This window comes from Populus euphratica, unplaced genomic scaffold, assembly GCF_000495115.2.
Source record: "Populus euphratica unplaced genomic scaffold, PopEup_1.0 scaffold48.1, whole genome shotgun sequence".
NCBI lineage: Eukaryota > Viridiplantae > Streptophyta > Magnoliopsida > Malpighiales > Salicaceae > Populus > Populus euphratica.
In genome coordinates, this window is record NW_011499879.1 from 924,825 (window position 1) to 948,124 (window position 23,300).

At 31.5% G+C, this 23,300-nt stretch overlaps 2 protein-coding genes, 1 long non-coding RNA gene and 1 pseudogene across 4 annotated transcripts; 2 read left to right on the forward strand and 2 right to left on the reverse strand.

Annotated features, from left to right (window-relative positions):
* Nucleotides 1-234: 234 nt before the first annotated feature.
* LOC105129019 (pectinesterase 3-like) lies at nt 235-1,262 on the reverse strand. The gene has a single exon (XM_011030915.1). The coding sequence runs from the start codon at nt 1,085-1,087 to the stop codon at nt 365-367; it is 723 nt and encodes a 240-aa protein (XP_011029217.1). The 5' UTR covers nt 1,088-1,262; the 3' UTR covers nt 235-364.
* An 8,194-nt stretch (nt 1,263-9,456) lies between these two features.
* Nucleotides 9,457-12,077, reverse strand: AT-HSFB2B (winged-helix DNA-binding transcription factor family protein). Of its 2 annotated transcripts, none has more exons than XM_011030917.1 (3): nt 11,711-12,077; nt 10,959-11,290; nt 9,457-10,854 (listed from the first exon to the last, which is right to left on the reverse strand). In XM_011030917.1, the coding sequence occupies exons 2-3, from the start codon at nt 11,250-11,252 to the stop codon at nt 10,126-10,128; spliced, it is 1,023 nt and encodes a 340-aa protein (XP_011029219.1). In that variant the 5' UTR covers nt 11,253-11,290; nt 11,711-12,077; the 3' UTR covers nt 9,457-10,125. The 2 variants fall into 2 exon arrangements, with proteins under 2 accessions (XP_011029219.1, XP_011029218.1); XM_011030916.1 differs by having other exon boundaries at nt 11,641-12,076.
* Nucleotides 12,078-13,956: 1,879 nt separating this feature from the next.
* Nucleotides 13,957-16,131, forward strand: LOC105129021 (uncharacterized). Its single transcript, XR_842985.1, has 2 exons — nt 13,957-15,007; nt 15,096-16,131. It is a non-coding gene; the product is annotated as an uncharacterized LOC105129021 (long non-coding RNA).
* A 2,171-nt stretch (nt 16,132-18,302) lies between these two features.
* LOC105129129 (DEAD-box ATP-dependent RNA helicase 47, mitochondrial-like) lies at nt 18,303-19,734 on the forward strand (annotated as a pseudogene).
* Nucleotides 19,735-23,300: the final 3,566 nt, after the last annotated feature.

The following is a 23,300-nucleotide window of genomic DNA, read 5'->3' on the forward strand; positions in this document are numbered from 1 at the left end:
TCTTATTTATTAAGGGTAGAATAGTACTTTCAGTTTAATCTATATATACTTTATTTGTATTTAGGTTAAGATGGTTAAGGTTAAACATTCATAATATACAGATTATTTAAAATTCTAGTCTCTTTTTTGTGTTTGATGGTAATTATTTTAACACCGCATATGATAAACTTTTTAACTAATCACTAGTCTCCGAGTTGTTAATTCAAGCATTGAATTTGGATGACCCGAGCAGAGTTATCAGATCACAAAAATAGTTTACATTTGTTGATCATTTATTTACACACATATCATCTTTCAATTACATATTTCAAACGGCAGATTTAGCATCAAACAAAAATGAGAACCTGCAGAAGAAAAAAAAAAGTCAATGCATTTTTAGATCAAATTTTTCAAGAAGAGCTTGCATCTTAGCAATGATAGCCAAGCTAATACTCAAGAACTCCTTAGACCTCTCTAACTTGGCCTTGATCTCATCAAGAAACTTCGATCCCGTCTCCTCCAAACCGTCTGTGCAAGTATCTTGATCTGTCATGGCAGCACTGATCCATGTCTGGATGTCGTTGACCTTTTCCAAAGTCAACATCTTCTCTCCAGGTCCAACCTCCATGGCCGACAACGAATCGTTGAGTTTACTCAGGGAATCATCAAACTGACTCACACAATCTTTCAAAGCAGCCTGAGAGTTAACATCATTGAAACTACTCAACAAAGAAGAGAGGTTCTTGAGTTCTGTAATGGAGACTTGGAGTGAGAGCTTGAAGATGACTTCCGGGTCAGGTTTAGTTGAGATGTTAAGAGAGGATATGCTTGTGAAGCAGGAGGATGGATACAGAGTCACGTCACAGACCGTTTTGATCGACTCAGCCGGGTTTGATGAGGAGAGGTACGGGGATTCATCTGGCTTGCTATGTGACTCATGGATCAATGTTGCAAGTGCTATACCGATGATTAGAGTAAAAAGGAGGATGGATGAAACGCTGAAGATGAGGATTCGGCGTTTTGAAGCACTGTGTTGTTGGTGAGCGCTTTGATCTTCAAGGTGCGGATTCACTTTGCCATAGCCTCTGAACAATTTAATGGATTCCATGAAAACTTAGGATTTTGGTTTTGGAAATTGATAAGAGGTTTCAGATTGTTGATGTTTTTGTTCTGACTGTCTGGGGGTTCGGAAAGGGAAATGGTTAAATACTTGTCCAATACGATGCCAGTGTACGCCGACCAAGTCTAAGCCATCTCCTTTACTCCTATCTCTCTAAAACCTCAATAGCATAACTATAGTTAGATATTATGTCTAATTTATATAAATTAATTATCATTACAAATAGGAATGATAATAGTAACCAAAACGGGTGGCTAACCAAGTGACCCGAAATGAATGGTTAAGCTTTTCTTATTAAAAATAATAATTATGGTTTGGTTATGATTATTGTTAAAATTGAATGATTGGTTATGGTTATAATTATAATTATAATTTTTATGACTACTGGGAAGATAACCAATCGAAATAATAAATAATATTTTTCTTATTATTAATTACATGATGTTATTAACAATGTGATTATTTGAATTTATTAAATTTATTTGTTATTTAGATTTATTTAAAAATAAAATGGACGGTTAATGGGTAATCGAAAGTTGATGGTTAATGTTAAGGTTGTGGTTATATTTAAAGCTGTAATCATAGTTAATCATAGTAATCCCTAATTAAAAGTGTCAAAATAAACTTTAATATATCATAATGAATAATCTTAACATATAATTTAGTAAAGTAGAGAAAACAAGAAGAAATTCACTATGATTGGATATTAAAATTATCTCTTAAAATAAATCGAGGTTTATTTCAGTGTTTTGGATGAAAACATTTAATGAACAGTAGGATGAATATGTAATTATTAATAGATTGAGAGGTTATATTGTCTATCGATACACTTGAAAAAAAAAGATAAAATTAAAAAATATTAGGATAATGCATTGGGAGTAAATGCGAGATTCCCTCCTCCTTTTTTGACTCCCCTTTTCTTTACAGGACCAGGCATGACGGCTCCGTAGCCCACGGGTCCTGGATCGAAACCAGGCTTTAATACTAGCAGCGCGGAGATCACCTGCAATTTATTATTATTATTATTATTATTATTATTATTGTTTGTTTAACGTTGAAATTTAACTCTTTTTATATAACAAAAAAATATTTAAAAAAATATTTTAATGTTAAAAATAAATAAATAAATAAATAAAGGGTTATGGCGTCCCTGCTTTGCAAGATATTTTACATTGCATCCACTGGGTAGTTGGCATCACGGCAGACCTTCATTGCAGTTTATTTACACGTCAAATTTATATTTCCCGGCACCGCCCTCATCTTTAATAAATACATTAATCTTTTCTGCACCTCTCATTTAGCTGCCACGGCAGTTCAAGGGTAAGGGCATGCGACAAGCACACGCAAGCTCTTCTCCTTTAATTCTTCTAAATAGTTAGTAATTATATTATCAGTCAACGCTAAATTACGAGTAAGATTAATTTTTTATATAAATATTGTTAACATATTTTCCAATAAAAAAATAATTATTATTAACTCAAAATATAATATTTTTAGATGATATTTTTTTAAAAAAATATTAATATATTAACATATTACATGATTTCTTTTTAATATTAAAATAATAATATATTAGATTGGTCAGGGCTAACTTGTTACATCTGTAATCTTGGATTATAATATTGTAATAACTCTATAAAAAATAAATAAAAATAAATTATAAATGCCAAAATCTAACTAATTCAATATTGAATGATGAAATTGAAAAAAATTAAAAAAACTAAAAAAACTACCTATATCAATCCTGGGTTAACATGCTAAGCTCATAATCCGAGTCATTAGATTAAAATAACCCTATAAAAGGTAAATTAAAAAAATTAAGAACCTCAATCTCCAACCATATTAATCAATATCCTTTTTAAATATTGATACACTAACATATAGAATTGTATTTTGTTTTTCAAATATTGAGATAATAACATATTAAATTGACCCGATTAACCTGCTAAATATGTAACCCGAGTCTAAAGGTTGCATCAAAATTTATGATTTTTTTACTATACTATAGTTTAGACAATTTCAAAACTCCTAAAATCTAGAGAATATTACCAATTAAGGAAGTAATACAATAAAAATAATTATACCAGGAATAATGAAGAAAGTTCCCTTACCATACCTTTATAGAACTTAGTAACAAAAACTTGTGATTCTAACGAATATGTATATTAACTTTAAGGAGTATAATTTAACTAGTTAAGTGAGTTTTCTCTTCACAGATCACTAGTTCCAGTGCCATAAATTTCAGAGCCAGTAGACATTTACCTGGTTGTTAACTTTAGGGTCTTAAGAGATTGGTCAAGGTGCGCGTAAACTAATCTAGATACTCACGGTTACCAAAAACAAAAGGTTCATGTATATTTACAAAATTTTATTGAAGAAAATATTTACTTTGCTTGATTTTCATATCCTTTAATCCTATATACAAAATTGATTTTACCTATAAACAAAAAAACTAAAATATCATACATATTTCCTATTTATTTCATGTTCACTCATGCTCAATTCATTATTCATTTACTATTTTTTTGGGTTTTGTTTTAATCTTTTTAATTTTATCATTTTATATTATATTTTATTAATTTTTTTTTAAATATTTCTTTCATTTTGTATTGTCTCATATGTTCTCGATTTAAGACACCACTTTTATGATTGAATGAATATTTTTGCGAAATCAAACTATAGTTGTGGTTAAAAATATCAATTACATGAATGAGGATTAACTTTAACATAAAAAAGTAAAGTCTTAAAGGGAAGAAAAGAAGAAATAAGACATGAAAACCAAGGAGAAGAGAGGGCAAAAAAAGAATAGAAAAGAAAAGGAAAGAAAAAAAAGAATGAGTCATCGGAGCCACACCAGAGCTACACTATCCTCATACGCCATCAGAAAAATGCCCACACCGGACTTTTTTTCACCCATCTTTTAATTTAATCTTTGATTCTCTGATAACTCTTGAATTAGTCTCATATTACATTCCAAACGAGCCTCATTAAGGACTGACCAGGGAGAGAAAAAAGAAAAGAGAGAGAAAAAATAGCCTGATCGGCTTTAGGTGCAGCTCAACTGAATCAAATAGGTGAGAGGAAAAAAAAATTCATGCCCATTTTTTATATTGCCCTAACTACCTATTGTTTTACGTAGCGCATGTTTTTTCACTTTACACTATGTTAGTAAATGTGAACAATTATTAATTCAAACACTTATCTTTCTCACTGATAGCTAGTATGACACCTATATTATCTAGATCACTATTTATTTATTATTTTTAAAAATATTTGCATTTACATCTATCTTTTGCTTTTACTAGAAGGATTAACTTCCTATTTTATTATTTAGTTAGCCTTAACACCTCTTGTTGGGTTAATCATTTCATTTATTTTATTAAGTATAAACAACATCTTTTTTCTTATTAATTAAAAAAATTTATGATACTAAAAAATACATCCATAACACAAACAAGTTGTTTTATAATAGCCAATAATTGACATTTTCATAAAAGAACTATGTTCTCTCTAGAATTAAAAAAGATATTAATAAATAAGAAAAATGAAGCTTTAATTAAAGAAATGCCTTCTTTTTCTTACTTACTTTAATTCTTTTTATTTTTTTATAGATATTTATTTAAATCATCAGAATTATATTGATTTCTCGTTGAGCTACTACTTTCTATAAACCAAAGAATGAGCAGTATGCTTACTTCCTCAATTTGTTTATTTTTCTTCTTTTTTACCAACATTTATACTTTAGAACATCAACATCAAATAATAAAAAATTTCCTTCAAATAATCATAAACACGAGTGTGTATTCCGAGGCATTAAAAAAAAAAACTAGGTCATTGTTTTTTTATCTTATGTTGATCAAGACCAGCCAAAATTTTTGAAGAAATGATATAGGTTTTGATAATAATACACAATATTTTTTAAGCCATTTAGGCCGATTTGCAAGGGCCGTAATTTTGAGCCCAACACTACCACCAATCCATTCTATCTAATCTGCATCGACACACCATTCCATATATTTTTTAAGGTTTTAAGAAGCGCTACATACAATTTTTCTTTACAAGCATGCTTTATATATATATAGCATGCATCTTTTTTATTTTATTTTATTGACATGAATTCCATTAATATTTTCACCAATCACAAAAATATCACAATAATTATGATATGACATAATAATCAATGCAAAAATCATAATAATTATGACATGACATGATAATCAATGAAGCCATCATCGCTAGTCAATCATAGCACACTAATTTCTCTACCAAAAATATCTCCTTCCTTGTAAAGAAAGTTAATGTATAAATACACTATGGTACCAGACAAAATATAAACTTAATTCTTAGCTAGAGCTCCACTTATAACCATGCCATAAAAACTTAGAATCATGCTATAAAAACTAGTCATGTCATTCGAGATCATAAAAACCAAGTTATTCTACACTATAAAGCTAGCTTGCAATTATAGGTGGAGGTCATGTACTCTTTTTCTTCATAAATTTCTTTTTACATATTACAATTATTTTATACTTGTCAATTTAAACATTGAAGGGTCACTTATTACAACATAAGACTTGGTTTTTCATGTGACCATTAGCTAGATGCTAACTTGGTTATTATGCTAGCCTAGTGAAGACATAACCATGAAAAGTCAATTTTTTTTTCTAGAGATTTTTTTGTGACTTCATCGGGTTTAATCCTTTTAGTAAAAAATTCTCCATTTATTTATCGTCAATTAGTGATAGATTGGGGAATTATGTATGCCATGTCTCTCTTGTATATTGTTCATTTCATGATAATGCTAGAAAAGATCTTTTGGAGCATATCAAGGTTAAATGGCATGTCTTGAAACACAATCCTTGGATTTTGGTTGGGGATTATTTCAATATCATTACAGACCTTAAAGGAATCTACTTCCACTTCTTAAGGAATCTACTTCCACTTCTGATTATGTTAAATTAGATTTTGAAAACTTTACTTAAATATAACTAATTTGTTTGATCACCCTTTTAATGGCCCTTTATTTACTTGATCTAATAGACAAGTAAATAATCTGGTCATTAAAAAACTTGACAAGAGTATTGGTGAATAATGGGTGGCAAGTAAAGTTTATGACGGTGAACATGTCATGTAGTTAATTGGTTAATATATATATATATATATATATATATATATATCTCTTAATATATAAATAAATCTCAAATAAAAAAACTATTTATTAATATATATATATATATATATATATATATATTAATAAATAGTTTTTTTATTTTTAATATTCATTTGTATTTGCTTATTAATAAATTTAGAGTAAATATAAAATTTATGGAACAAAAAATGTTTTGCAAATAAAATCATAGAGTTATAATTATGAGATTTTTATTGTATCAAAACATTGCTTTGGAATGTTCTACATTGATTAAAGTTATTGAGACCAATACATATTACATTATTTTCTTTATGTGATGAAAATAATTGTTTTTATAAACTGATGTATGAGAGATACCTAGAATGAATATGTGGGTACTTGTCAGATAATATTGTATTAAAATGATCTATATAAGAAGTTTATATGGAGAGATCACATATGTTTATAAAAAGACTCACATGAGAGTTATGTAAATAATCTTTAAACTTAGACCATTAAGTGATTTTATATGAGTGTTATGTTTTAATCTTGCCTACATGTTTTCTTGATCAATGGTAACAAATGAGCATATATTAGGTATAATATAAATTATATGAAGATATTTGATTAATTAAGAAATGATTCATCACCTATAATGAATTAGAAAAAAATATTCTATTTATTTTCAAATAGTATTGATTATTAAATTCTTGGTTAAGGTGGAATAAAATTTGAAAAGAATTTCATATCTTATTTAAAGAATTAATGACAATAATATTGAAAACTAAATTGTTTTTACAAAACAGATATACTTCATGTTAGAATATCTAAATCAAAATATTTTTGATAAAAAAATAATAATTATACTAAAAAACTAGTCATTAAATGATTAAGTCAAATCACTTTATAAATTTCTTAATATTTGTGGGATTATGATAGGTTATTAGACATTAAACTTGATCTTCAAATATAAATAAATTAATTGTTGAATTGATAGTATATTAAATTATTTTATTTATTTAATATTATTTTATTTAGGATTGTAATTTATATTTTGATGAACTTATTAGAGAACCTAATGAGACATATACATAAGAATTATTGGTTAAAAATTAAAATAAAATTATTAATCAAGTGTGACTTGATTGTAAATAAATTTTAAAAATTAAGAACTAGAATGTAATTAATATAAAGGATTATAATTCTAGATTTAGAAAAATCAAATGCGAACTTAATTGAATAAATTTATAAAATTATTCTAAAATAATATATATTATATGATTTAAGAAGCAAATTGATATTTTATTATTTATATGATTTTTAGGTTTCTTTATATATAGAATGTTATACCGTTTTATTTTATTTACATGACAGTACAATACAAAAAGAGCTAGCACTGAAAGGTATAATAATTTTTCTTGTAAAAGGGGTTAAGAGATTTTTTACAGGTGTTTCGTGTAAATTATCATTAAAAATAAAATATTTGTATAACTTATAATTTATCATAACCTAATCTTTAAGTAATTATTTAAAATTATAAAGAATATTTGATCCAAAATCTTTGTATACACTTTAAATAACTCTAAATTTGCCTAATAAAATTCTTAAAACTCATGAAAAATTTAAATTTATTGTTTTCTACTTTTCCGCTGCAAGTGGAGTTCTCCCCCGATGCCTTCTCCCGAGAATGATATTGGAGAGGGAAGGCCCTGCCTCAGAGTTTCTTGCACCGGTGTTTTTTTATCACTTCTCCCAGCTTACTACAAACTAGCATTGAACTGCATTCAATGCCTAAACCATTTAAATATTTCAATTTCTGGGCTAGTCATGCAGACTTTGGTGATATGTTCTCTTCTGTTTGAAGGGAAAATGTTGTTGGGTGGCCTATGTTTAAGGTTTGGCAAAATCTTAAAGCTTTGAAAGGCCCTCTTAAGCAGTTACATTCAATATATTATGGTGACATAACAGAAAGAGTAGAGAAAGCAAGGGCTGACTTAGTCGCTGTGCAGACTGCTTTGCTAAGCAATCATTCAGATCATTTTACTAATGAATTGCCGAGGAGAATTTCTTAAAGCAAAAAAAATAGGATCACTTGGATTCGGAAGGTGATAAGAATATAGGGTACTTTCATCGAATTTTCAGAGCTAGAAAAGCCAGAAATTCAATCTCTTTATAAGGATGATGGGACTTAGCCGACTAATGCTGCAGCTATTAAAAGGGAGATTGTGGGGTTCTATCAAAATCTATTGTGAAAAGTGGACGTGAATGTCACCGGAGGAAATGTTAATTACTGATCAGTTATCTTCTGATCATCAAAGTGCTTTGATTGCTCCAATGACCTCTTCTGAAATTAAAGAAGCAATGTTTTCTCTGAAAAGACAAGGCCCCAGGACCAGATGGGTATCCAGCTGATTTTTTCAAGAAGACATGAGATGTAGTTGGGCAAGATGTTATTGCTACAATTCTTAATTTTTTTTCACTCCGGCAAACTTCTCAAATCTGTGAAAGTCACTGCCCTTATTTTGATTCCTAAAATTGCCAATGCTAACAAGGTCATTGATTTCAGACCCATTTCTTGCTTCTCCACTTTATAAAAATGCATCTCGAAGATTTTAGCTAAAAATGCCTTAACCAGACAGCTTTTGTTCAAGAGCGGAGAATAGTTGGTAAGATAATGCTGGCCCAGGAGATTATCAGGGGATGTCATTGAAATAATATGGTTGCTGCTTGTACTCTGAAGATTGAATTGAAGAACGCCTTTGACTTCGTGAATTGGAAATTTCTATTCAATGTACTTCTTGCTATGAGTTTTCCAAGGTCTTTTCCTAGCTGGTTACAGGCATGCATTAAGCATCTCCTAGTTTATGAGTTGTTATTAATGAGGGGCTATCTGTCTTTTGTGAAGGGAAAAAAGGATTAAGACAACACTCATTTGAATTTGGCAGTGTTAAGCAAGGCTTTCATGATACCATAGTTAAAACAATCAACCCAGCTCGGTGGCCCTGAGGTCTACTAAATTAGGTTTTTTCCCAGATAGTTTGGAAGACAATCAGCCCTACTTGAGTTCCGTTTGTTTAATTAGATGCTTTCATTCATTAAAAAAAGGAAGAAAAAAGAAGCTTCCACAGAGTGAGCAAAGTAACACGTGATCCGAGATCTTCACGCTAACAGCAATCGCAAGTGGCAACAGAAGTTATCTTCTAGAAGCATGTCTATACTCTGGAGTCCATTACAGTTTAACAGCTGACCAATAGCTTCTCTACCAGAAGAGATCTTCAGAGCCTAAATTCAATAATTCAGAGGCAAAGTAGTAATAATAATAATACACAATTGAGTACAGATGGCCGGTAGAATATTACAAGAAGACATGCGAAGCAACCAACCATTGAAGTCGGAAGTCAGAAGCACATCTACCATGTATAACTTGCATCAGCAGCAAGTACAAAATCATCCAACACAACACAGAAGAAACAAAACAAACTAAAGACTAGCTTCTAAAACCTGCTCTAATTACACATCTAAATCTGGAGCCACTAAATCGAGAACTTACTCTAAGCTTTGGTAATCATTGTTTACCACGGGACAGATCCTCTCCAGCAGCAACCAGTCACCGTGCTCTGGAGAATCTATCCATCTCGTTTCCATGAGGCGCCGTTTTGGCACTCCAACCACTTCTTTTGATGCTCCCAGCACCATCATCGCATCCTAAAAAACCGACTCTTCAGTTCCCAACAAACCAAAAGATGGTGACTTTTCCCTTTCCGTAAAGACAGATGCACCTTCCAGAAGCGACCCATCTTTTAAGACACGTGTCCTCTACCCATCTCCTGATCCAATTCCTGTGGTGCCCATCGTGCTCCACTCTGATCAGACCATCAGCCCTCAACCATCATTATTATCATTTCCCAAGATCTAACCACCGTTGATCTTGGTGATCTGAATTCCCTGTACTACCATCCAGCGGCTCCGCTTTAACGTCAGATCCGTGCTCTTTCCCTTCCGTTTGTTGCCGATTACCCTCCTCCTCATCCTCCTCGTCTATCCTCACGCGCTTGAATCCAATAGAAACCCCAAACAGTCTCGGGCTCACCTCCGACTCCGTAGCAGCCGCTCCGTCTCTGGGTCTACCACTAACCGCCACTTCATCCGCCACCGGCAACAATTCCAAAGCGGCCTTGACGTCCGCCAAATTATTATTGCTATTACCCTCTAACTGAGGGGACGCGTAATTATTCATCAATACCATTATATTATTACACAGACCTCTCAACTGAGTCAACTCGTGGCTCAGCGCCGAGTTCTCCTTCCTCAACCTCTCGTTCTCCTCCAGAATCTCCGGCGTCGTCGTGCAGCTCGTCGTCCGGAGAAACGAGTTTGCTCCTCCCGCCGTCCCTGCCCCGCCAGGAGACGACGTGGACGATATTCCCTGGTCATCACCAGAGTTTGCAGGAGAAACCGCTCTCGCCACCGTGGGGATGGCGGCGACCGTAACGGAGGCGGGCGTTACAGCTGATGCCGCCATCGGAGATATTTTCCTGCGCTGAATATCGCGGAGAAGTGCTTTCTCGCCTCGCCGGAAACAGTCATTCGCGAATTCCCATCGATCGGGTACCACCTTTCTAAATCCCTATAAAAAATAGCATAAACATAATAACTGAAACTTTTAAGCAGAATTAAACAAACAAGACAGGACGACATGATGATTTAATTCAAGTAAAATTAAATGCTTACGTATGTGTTGAGTTGGCGAACGAAGCTAGAGAAGTTGTTGTGCTTGAAATATTTAGGCAACAAGTCTCTAGCGAACTCCGCAGGACGCCACACTATGAAGGTTGATCCATCGTCGTTCCATGAAATCAAGTCATCAACCGACGGGTCATCGACCAACTGATAGGTCTTGGTTAAAAATGGAGTTGGGAGAGATCTTTGTGAATCACCTGATCCTGATGTTGGTCCGCCAGCTGCTGCTCCGCCGCCACATGCGGCGGGTGATTCGCCGGTTTGCTCCACAGGCAATGGCGGCATAGAAGGTTCGATATTAGATCCCGAACCCTAATAAAAGACTGGAAGCAAAGGAAATATATTTCAGAAAAAGGAAGAAAGATACATACAGAAAAGAGAATAACAGTATCGATCTTCTGTTTGGTTTTTCTAGAAAGTGTAGGATAGTAACACCAATAAAGAAAAGAGAGGAAATCAATTGTTATAAAATTTGACGAAGCTAAATTTAACTGCTAAAAACTATAATAACATGAGTTACTCCTCATCCTTAACAATGAAAACTGAAACAACAAAAAAGATGTTTAAATTTTAAAGATATCAAAATATCCTGCAGTTTCTCCTTGTGTATCCGGTAACGATATAGAAGTGCTAGAACACGGAACTAAATCAGTAAGAATCTTGTCATTCATACCCGAAGAAAGTAAAAAAAATGTCAGATTCATCTTTCCTTATATATTCCAGAGGTGGTGAAATTCTCTCACCAAACAAACAGAAAATACACGAAGCGACGTTTATCAAACTCGACGGTAGCCTAGCTAGGGCTTAATTAAACGGCATGGAAGGAAGAACCGCCGACCGATAAGAGGTAGCGAAGATTGACGTTAGAATTTGAGATTGCGAGAGAGAGAGAGAGAGAGGATGGGGTTAGGTTTTTGTTGTTTCTAGAAGTTTCTGGGTGGAGTAAATGATAAGGAGAGGAAAGAGAAATCGTGGGTTCGAGAAGGAAAGGGAATTAAAAGGGCAAAAGAGGGTAAGGGTCCCCACGTACACACATAGATTAGATAATTACATGGATTGGAGCGGATAGGAAGGCGCCAGAAGGTTGTGCGTGGTGGCTTCTTTTTAGGTCATTTCCAGAAGTTTCTCTTAGTAGCAACACGTCATCGTTTTTAACCCACAAATTTTATTTACTTGTTGGGTTTGGAAAGAATCGTGGTAGGATATTATTAATAATGGACCAACCCAATACCAGCCCATGTTTCTCCATCACAAAGGCTCGGTTATCAAGGAAGTGGTGTCCTTTCATGTCCACAAAGCCTGCTTTTCATGTCCACAAAGCCTGTTTAGAATGTGTTTGCTGGGAAGTTTGGTTCGTTTTTAAAAAAAATTGATTTTTTTAAATTATAAATTATATCACATAAAAATAAAAATTATAAATTTTATAAAAAAATCACCACATTTCCAACATTTCCTTAATAACTATGATTTTTTTTTATTGTCTTACAATCTTGATAATTAATTATTAAATATTATAATTAATTATTAAATATAGATTAAAATAGTAATCCATATATTTTTTCATTTGACCATTTTTTAATTTAAAAAGATTTAAAGTTGATAATTTATTTTAATTTATGTTTTATATGATTATCGCGGTATCAAAAAATATCTCAACATCAAATTAGTATTAGAAAAATATCATAGCATTACAATATGGTCTATATTTTAAAAACTTCATTTAAATAAAAAAGTTATTAGAAAAACAAGGTTATTAACTTTGTAGAGTCAATAACCCGATTTGTTAGTTTAGCAAGGTAATCCTTGCTATCTTAGTTCATGAGTTTATTGATGGTTTTTCTTTTTACTAATTGAATTAGATTATATGTTTATTTATTTTTTTATCATATAATTAAAAAATAATTTTAAAAAATATGTTATGAAATTTTAGAAAATTCATAGGCCTGTTGATGGGTTTAGCAAGTTTAACTTTTTTAAAAAATTATATCATTCAATAATAGGCTGATTGACAATTGAGTTTCATAATTTGTTTCATTTTGCTTTCTATAAGGTTATAATATTCTTAAAAAAAAGTCTCGGTATTGATTTGACACTTAATTTTACAATCATTTATTTTTATTATCATATAGTTAAATAGAAAATAATTTAGTAAAATAAGTTACTAATTTCAATGGAATCTATTACATAGTTTGTGGGTTTAATGTATTGACTTAGGTTACTCGATTCATAAGCTTAGTTAGTTTACACACCAAACCTAATATATTTGTTTTTTAGTTTTTTGGTCTTTTTTTCTATTTTTTTTATTTCATTCTTCTTTAGTATTGGATTAGTTAGGAAATTGAATTTATGGTTTATTTTTTTCTACTTTATATAGTATTATCATGATCTCAAATAAATATTTTTTAGGGTTGATGCTCAATTTTGCAAACATCTAATTTTATCATAAAATGAAATAAAAATAATTTTAAAAACAATAAAGTTATTAAACCTATTAAAGTCTATGACCCAAGTCGCAGGGTGATCGACATCGATTTAATTTGATATTGTCTCAATATTAAAAAAATATTATTTTAATTTTTTTTAAAGTTATGTCATATTTTTAACAGTTATTCAAATTATTTTTTAATTTATTAAATTAAATGATTCACTCTAAATCAGTTTTCATGTAGTTTAATTTAAAATTTGAGTTAGACAAGGAGTTAAATTGGCAGGTTTTAAATTAAACTACTTAATTGGATTTTATGATATTGTTAAATTAAAAAATTCTTTATTCTATTTATATTTTTTATTTAAAAAATAATAATTCAAATCACAGTCTTCCGCGGGCAAATATACTAATGTTTGCTTTTGAAAGCTCTCAAGCATACAAGAAAGGATATTAGTGGAGTAATTTTATTAAAAAAAAAAAAACTACAAATGTAAGGAAAGTTACTCTGCCCTAATAGACATATATATTACATCATTACAATATTGATATTTGATCCTTAAAACTTCAACATATTGAAAGTAATATAGTTTTTTTTTTTTACTAACTGTACATGATCAGTTTGGAAATTTTATTTTTTAATATACAGTAAAATTACTCATTTAACTTTGAAATTAAATAATCTAAAACTGTTGAGATGCTTGGTAAATGTTGCTGCTGCTGCTGTGATGTTTGTTTTATACAAAAGGTTGATATCCAGGCCAAATTTGAAGAAGAAAAGAAGGCGAATCTGGGAAAGCTATAGAAAGGATGAGTTTGATTGCTGGATCTTTTATTTATTTTTTTGGGTTTTGAATATGGACCCGTAATGAATTCTGTGCTTTTTTCATGGCAAACGAAAATAAATGGGGGAATTTGTTCGCAAAACTAATCTTATACGGGGACTGATAATGATGGAGGTTATGATATCTGTCAGGTAGCAGCCCAGCTACTCTAAGTGTGGTGGCTGGAGGTTGCCATGTGTCAAATAAATTGTGGCTGCTCAATGTCTGTATGAGAATCCTATGCCATGAATCTAAATTATGTGGTGTTCTTTTCAACAGCAACATGAGGTGTTAAAAAATGATTTCTGTAGTGCCTGAACCTCTAACTATTTGACCCTTCGGCTCCTATGTTTGCTTGTCAAGCTCACCCTGCAGCCTACGTTGTCTAATTAAATAGGATATTTTCCAATCAACGAAATTACCGCAAGCAAGATCAGTGCTATGAATTAACACACCTTTAGAGTTCTTTAGGTGGATTCCATCTGTGTTTTGGACTGTCTTCGGGAGAGGAGGAGCATTGTGGGCTGTTTTGAATTGTTATGCCTGTGATTGTCGCATTGAAACTTCCATAAAATCTGAGCACCCGCAAAAAGAAAGCATGTCAATCATGTTATAAAGTGCATGCTTATGAACTGCGATAGAAATCTTTATAGTTTTCTTGAAGTACTTACTTAGTGTGGGTTTGATGCTTGGCATTTTCCCGCTCAGCTCCCTTCTTATCTACAACACAATTTAGAAAGGAGACATTATCAGATTTAGATAGTTACTGCAGATAATAATTGTAGTGGAAGGTACAAATTGAAGTTATTATCGATATCGGTGGTTGTTGTTGTACTCTGTTGTTTAGTGGAATAATTAATTGCGATTCATTGTCTATAGGATCTTCAAACGGGTGGTCTTGCCACCACTTTGAGCCGCTTCCATCTATGGTGTGATTCCTACAAGCTTGGTGAATTCAAGCCACTACAAGAGATCTCTACCCTGAGCATTGAAGTTTGTTGGGGCAATAATTGTGCCATACAACTGGGAAAAAGATTCATTGCATCATCATTCACCACTATGGAATGCATGAATTGCTGTCATTTTCTCTGCTAACAAATTCTATATTTGATGCTTACTTGAAATACAATGCTTGCTAACACATTCATGAATTGTTTTTTTAATTGCTAAGCCTTTTGTTTCTCTACCGTCATATCCTCTCTTGGCTGTGCTTTATGGTTTGTGCCAGCTCTTGCACCTTTGTGGTTGAAGAGGTTTGTTCTTCTTTACCTCGGTTTCAGTTGCACTTCCTATTTTGCAGATTACTTTCCCTTTTGTTTTCTGCGGCATCAAGCTGACTTTGCTCACGGCTTTTGGTTTGCATGTTTTGCTGCTTCGTTGTTCATGCCTTTAGGCTCTTACCTATTAGTTTTCTTTTTGATGATGTTCGCCCTCAGTTGTGCTTACTGTTTTAGGAAATCTCTCGCAACTTTGCATGCCCTTTTTTCTAATAGCTGGTGAGGTTCCCTCTTCTGTACGTCGCTTTCGTTTGATCGCTCTCTTTTCCCTTTGTTTTTCGATCCCACATTAAGCTATCTTCGCTCTATGCTTGCTCTGTCCAAGATTTCATATCTTTCCTTTTTAACTTTGTATGGCTTTCTACGTTGTTGCCTTTCGTGATGTTTGTTTAGCCATTTTATATGCTCTCCCGGTTGCGCATCCTGGTTTAGGACCGCTCATGCATCTTTTCTCCAACCGTTGACAAGGTTTGCTATTCTTTGCCTCCATTTCAGCTCCGCCATCTGTTTTGGAGGTTGCTTCTTCTTCTTCTTCTTTTCTTCACTTTTATAACATCAACATGACTTTGACCTTGGCTTTCACTCTGCCATTTTGGATGCTTTACCTCCTTTGTTTTGTATAGTTTCATGCTTTGTGATATATTTTTTCGTTCCTAATTTTTTCCTTTTCCCTTTTATCATATCCTCTGTGAGGTAACAATTTCACTCAAGTAAGTTCCAGGACTTGCAATTGACATCCTGTCCATGTCATTCCTTAATATGATTTTACGACATGCATTCCCTTTCAGCATTTGTATGCCTGTTGATATTTATCTTTCGCCCTTCATGCATAATATATAAAACAAAAACTAACAAAAAAAAATAATATTTGAGTCTATTTGGAGTATCAAACAATCCAATACAAATCTAATAGAAAGAAAACCGCAAGAAAATAAAACAAATAAAACTTAAAAAAAAAACAAAAAACTTCAACTTAAAAAAAGTGAGGGAAATAGAGAAAACTTAGTGAACCTCCTAAATTTAGTCTAATTTTAAAAACTTGCAACTTGTTAGATTCTTGACTCGAGTTCAATAAAAAAATTTAATTATCAGTCAATTTAATTTTGAAGGATAAGATTATTGAAAAAATATTAATAAAAAAACTTGCAAAAGCAAAAAACAAAAAAAATGGTGATAAAATTTGAGAAAAAACACCCAAGGAAGATGAAATTTTTTTTTTTAAAAAAATCTCAAACAAGATAAATAACAATTAAAAAAATTACTACCAAATTTGAAATATTAAAAAGTTATAGGGTGTGAAATTGAAAAGAAAATATAATTTGGTAGATTGTTTATAGATTAAAAAATAATTGGGTTGAAATTGAAAAACAATTGTAGAGGGCTAATCCAATAGAATCAAACCTAAGAAAATAAGAAAAAAAAGGAGGGGGCAATCTCGGACAAATCTCTTAAACTTGGTCTAATTTCTAAAACTTGCAACTTGCAAAATTTTAATCTTGGTTTCAATCAAAAAACTTAACTCTCAATAAATTTAATTTTAGAGGATAAAATCGTTAAGAAAATATTAATAAGAAAAACTTGCAAAAGAAAAAAAAAATAGGGATAAAATTTTAAAAGAAACCCAAGAAGATTATTTAAAAAAATATTAAAAACAACCCCAAACAAAATAAGTTGCAATTATAACAATAAGGATCAAATTTAAAAGATAAAAAAATCATAAGAGATAAAATTAAAAATATTTTTTATTTAATAAATTATTTATAGATTAAAAATGATAGGAAATGAAATATAAAGAAATTATTGAGGGCTAGCCCAATATAATTAAACCATAAAAGATAACAAAAAAAAACCTTGAAAAGAGCAAAAAAGCAGAAAATATCAATTTAAAAAAAAAAGTAAACTCGATGAACCTTTTAAATTTGGTCAAATATATAAAAATCACAACTAGTAAAATCATTGACTTAGATTCAATTAAAAAACTTAATTTTCAATTATTTTAATTTCAAAGAATGAGATAAGTAAAAACATATTTAAAAAACTGTAAAAGTAATTAAAATAATAAGGATAAGATTTAATAGAAAAATAAGGAGTATGCAATTTAAAATTTTTTTAATAAAATAAAATACAATTAAATGAATGAAAATCAAATTTTAAAGATAAAAAATGATAGATTAAGAAAATTATATGGGTGAAATTAAAAAAATATTTTTAATTTAATAGATTATTTATATATTTAAAATTGTTAGGGGAGTGAAATTAAAAAATATTTATAATTTGATAAATTATTTATATATTAAAAATAGTAGGGTGAATTGAAAAACATCTAAAATTTTATAGTTTATTCTAAAATTAAAAAATATAATGATGAAATATTAAGAGAGAAGAAATTGAAGAGGTTGCTTTAAAATTTTGTAGGGAGTGATGCAAAACTTGGGGAGGAGAGAGAGTAAAAGAAAAAAAAAAAGAAAATTGTTGGCTACAAACACCATAAATCTCGAAAGACACGTCATAACCCCACGTAAAGGGCATTGAGATTTTCCAACGACCACCTTGGAAGGCAGCGTGCAGTATCTAGAAGGACTTTTACGCATTGCCTGAACGTCATAAGGCCGTTTATATAGCACACATCAGCTGTTTTTTAAATAATTATATATAATATATGTAATTTACAACAATACCCCTGAATATCCTTAAAAATTACTACAAAAACAAAGTAAAATAATAGAAAAACCTTTAGGTGAGTTTAATTATTTTTATCTTTAAAAACATCAAAATAATTATACTATTGTAAAAAAGTGAAAATACAAAAATGTCTTGTCCTATACTGTCTGAAGTTGGAACTCTGAAGAGTAGATCTTCGAGTGGCGATAAAGAAGCTCGGAAAAAAACAGAGATAGAGGCAGTGATTGTGGCTTCGTCTAGAGAGCTAGGTATGCAAATAGTGAGAGAGATTGAGAGAGAACTTACGAAAGAACCTACCAGCCATTGATTGTTGTGGTTACACCCGGCAGGATTGCAAAGATTAGTGCAGCTGGCAAACTTCATACCCATGGTTGTCGTTAGTTGGTTAGATGAAATTGATGAGCTTCTTTCATTTCACTTCCAGGAGGACATGCACTGGATATTGGAACATGTAGGGAGTAGATCAGGTGCAGACCCTCGAGGACAAAAAGTCCGCTTGCGAGACGGGCTGATCGTCAGACTATCATGGTATCAGCAACAGTGCCGTTTTCCGTCGTCAGGGCTGCTAGGAACTGAGCATGTGACCCCCTTCTTGTCCAGGAAAAAAGTGTCTTTCCACTTGAGTCTCTTGCTCATGGAACTGATTATCTGTCCAGGCGTACTTATAATTTAAGCTCAGACTCAAATTTGCAGCCTCAGGCAACGGTACAGAGCCTCCCTCCAGCATTGAAACATCACATGGTTGAAGCATAAGGTTGATACTTTGAGAAGATGTGTTCATGCACTGGAGGCGCAGTCTGTGATAGCCTTCATGAACCATACAAGGCAACTAAAAGATGCTGTCTTCAAACTAGAGGCTCGTGGGATGAATTCTGCAGGGCTTCATGGGGATCTTGGCAAGCTTGGTAGGTCAACAATTCTAAAGAAATTTGAAAGTGGGCAGGTGAGAGTCCTTGTAACGAATGAACTTGCAGCAAGGGGTTTGGATGTTCCAGAGTGTGATCTTGTTGTCAATCTTGACTTGCCTACGGATTCATTATGCACATCGAGCTGGCAGGACTGTCCGATGAGCCAGAAGTGTTTGTTGTGAAGAAACTGCAGAAGCTGCTTGGCGTCTCTATTCCTGATGCGAGTTTACAGAGGGCAAGCTTGATGTCACTGAAAAGCGGAGAAACATGCGGAGACCTTAAGGTGATGGATAGGTTACTCATTATATCTTTTGGTTTTACTTGTTTCCATCAAGATAACGGGTATATTTTAGGGCATAGTCAATCCCTACTGTTTTCTTAAGCAGCTTGTTGCAGCTAGATTATGTTGAATTTAAAGCTCAATATGAGATATTCTGTTTCTAGAGCTTAAAGCAATAGTTACCACATATGAAGCCTATGATTATGACCTTCAAATAAAACAGCTCAAAAGCAACTCATTTACCGGGCATTAGACTAGTAGTAACAACCTACACAACCTAACACCCAATCATGTTTAACCTGGAAGAAAAAAAAGGAAGGAAAATGATCGTATTTCATACGATTGAAGAAGCAGCAGAGATGATATTACACCAGGCATGCCGGTAAAGGGAATTCCTTTTCTACATGCAAATCGGAGATGATTTGTTGTGATTAAGAAAGAATGCTAGGATTTTAAGCAGGCACGAGCTGCGTCACCAGATGACTCTCTTACATTGCTTGAAGCTGATAACAGAGTGCATATCACAATGCCAAGGAAAGTCACAATCGACACGGTCGTGGAAATCATGACCGCCTTCCAGATAGATGCAGTTTTATCAATCTGTTGGATGGCCAATATTGCTACCCAACTAGAAGAAATCAGAAGATAGCCTGCCACCTTTAAATGCTTACAAAAATATTAGCCATCGAGGAAATATATTTTCCGGATAGAGAGAAGGAAGAAAACATTGAGAGAGGAACTACAAGTGTTGTTTTAAGCTTCTCCGAAACTGCACTATATCAAGGATGAAGCTCATGTAGTCCGGGTACATGTCTGGGATGAGGATGCCTCTTTGTCTTTGCTGTCACAAACAACTTTGAAGAGTTGTAAAGCAGAATAAATTAACACGAAAACAGATGCAATGAAGCAGTACCTGCATACAGAAGTAGAGTAATCAGGTTATTAATTGTTGACAGATATACCTATCAATATATGATTGCTTAAAAGTTTATGATTAAAAGGCTCCAAAATAGGTAATAAATCAATGTAGTTAGGTTTGGCCGGACATCAAACCTAGGTAACATGGGCTTGATATTATTTTTAGTTTCAATATTTTTAAGTTTAGCTATATGTTGGGTTTAAATACATGTAGGTCTAGCATTTTATCTTTAGATTCAGTTATATGATAAGTCCAAATATATATAGGTGTAAGGCACCAAACTCAAACATCCTTGGGTCAATGACGTATTGAGCTCAAGTACATATGGATCTGTCAAGGTGCCAGACTTAAATATCCTGGATTTAACTTTATATTGAATCCAAGGGCATATGAATTTAGCAAGACATCAAACTCAACTACATTTGGTTTAATTATGTATTAAGCCTAGAAATATATAGGTCTAGTAAGATGCAAGACTCATCTACGATGAGTTTAGCTATATGTCGAGCTTATATGCATATAGGTATGGTAAGGTATCATATCCTTCATTTTTAGGTTTGGAATCATTCCAAACCCAATACATGTAAAGATGATAATCTTCTTAGGCCCCATGTTAGGTCACATGGATTTTTTTTTTATTCTCATGTCTTTTAATATAAAATATTAGAAGTCAAGAATGATTGTCTTCCTAAATCTCTAGGCGCTTAAAAATCTTTAAATGGCCTATTATATTCTTATCGATATATGTTTTACTCTAAATGGTAGTGCTCTAAGTTGGAAGAGTTCCAAATAAGAGAGCATAATTAATTTTACAAGTAAGTAAAAGTACACCTCTGCATTTAAGAAAACAAAAAGGTTGTTTGGATTAAGAAATTCATCAATGAACTAGGTTGGTTTCAAGTATTCTTGATCCAATTGCCTTATTCTGTGATAACAATAAAGCCATTGCATAAATATAGGAATAAAGTTCTCATCAATGATCCAAGTAAGTACTTTATCAATTTTATTTGGTTTTATAAATTAAAGAAATGAAAGATATGTAAAGATAGAGTGAGTATCCATTGAAGAGAATTTAGAAGATCCTTTTACTGAGTCACTATCCATGCAGAAGCATTAACGCTACATAGAGAACTATGGTATTAAATATGTCATATAGTCAATCGGTTGGTTACACATGATATTATTATATTCCAATCATGTAGTTCATGCATTGGAATATATTAAAAAAATCATAACAATAACATAATAATAAAATCACAATAATCAACATTCCAATCATGTAGTTCATTGAAAAGCAACAACATATGAAGAAATTGCATTAATATCAATTTCATTACATATTGATATTTTACATATTAAATCAGTGCAAAGTATTTTTAATCAGAATTGTGTTTTTCTTCTTGAATTTCCTTATCGCCATGTCAATCGTAATCTTTTTTATTGAATTGAAGCTTGTTGATCTCACCATCTTTATTAAGTTCTGTATGTCCACCTGTTTTCAATATATCATTTAACTCATTAACACCAACATCAACAAAAATATTCTCAATAACACAAAAATTAATTTAAATTTTCTTTTAAGGCAGTAGAGTCGATATGGATCAACCAATTCATCAAGTTGAAAGACATTGTCTTCCGTAGTTAATTCACTGTTACCATTCTAAACAACTTAGACACAACCTTTAAATTTGATTTTCATAATGAATAACCATTTAAATTTAGAACAATCATTTCTAAATGAAAGATTGTATATGTGATAAACTTGTTGGCATTGTTTGATAAAATAAAGACATAATTGATATTGCGAAGTCTAACATTTGTATTAATTTTAACCAAATAAGACAGGTATCTATTTTGATTCCTTAATCGGTGGCATCGTACCAATAATATTTGAATAAAAAGATTTTATTCTACTTGTTATGATATTGCAATTCAATCATATCTTCCAACTTTCTATAATAATCAACTTTAAACTTATTAAAAGTCAATCATCAATACAAACTTCATTATTATAGGTCTTTTGAACCTGACCATACTTTTCATTATAAAAGACATATCTATTGATGAAATACTTGTAATATCATCTGATCTTTTTTTCAAAACCTAAACATAGTAAATCTAAATTATCATAGCATTGTCTCACATTTGATAAACCTGGTATATTATTACAACCATTAACATTTAAAGAAAAGGTGTAATAAAATTAAGTATTACAAGAACTAAAAATTATTAAGTGCTACTTACATGTGTTCTAAACTATGTGATAAATTATTTATCTTATAATTGAAAAATTTAAGATTCAATCATATGTAGATTTTAAAATAGTCAAAATTGATGATATTATTTATAAAAAATTATTTAATCTATCAGTTTATATGAGAGTATAAAAAAGAAATTGTTTAAAATAGCAATGTGTTAGTATTGTACTTAATAAATAAAAAGATCTCAATTCATCGCAATTAAATAACACATTATTATGTGCATGTCTGAATTTAATTTTGTCAAATATCTTGCCCTTACTGTATTTTTTATTAAAGGTTTCGGGATGATAAAATATTAGCAAATTGTTATTCAAAGACACTTCCCCACCATCATTATGTCTTGGAATGCAATTAATTTTTATTCTCAAGTGAGGTTTAAAATAGTAGGAGATAAGTATTAAGATCTCTTCAACAATATAAGTCTTTCATATCGAAACCTCAATATCTCAGCTAAATGAATGTTATAATTTTTTTTAAAAGACAACAAAAATTTATTTAGGAAGCATATATAATCTCTAACCTCTTGAATGGATACATCCATTTATATTGGACAAGACCACTAATTTTTTCCATAAACAATAAATATATATGTGGTTGCTCCATAAAGTCAAAGAAGGATGAAGAGAATATCATCTTAAGTTTACAGATTGTCTAAACGATATTCACTTCAAGCTTCTTTATATATTGGCTATACAACTTGTTTGAGGAAATATCTCCAAAAAAGTGATTGATCTTTGTAATGCATCTTATATCCTTA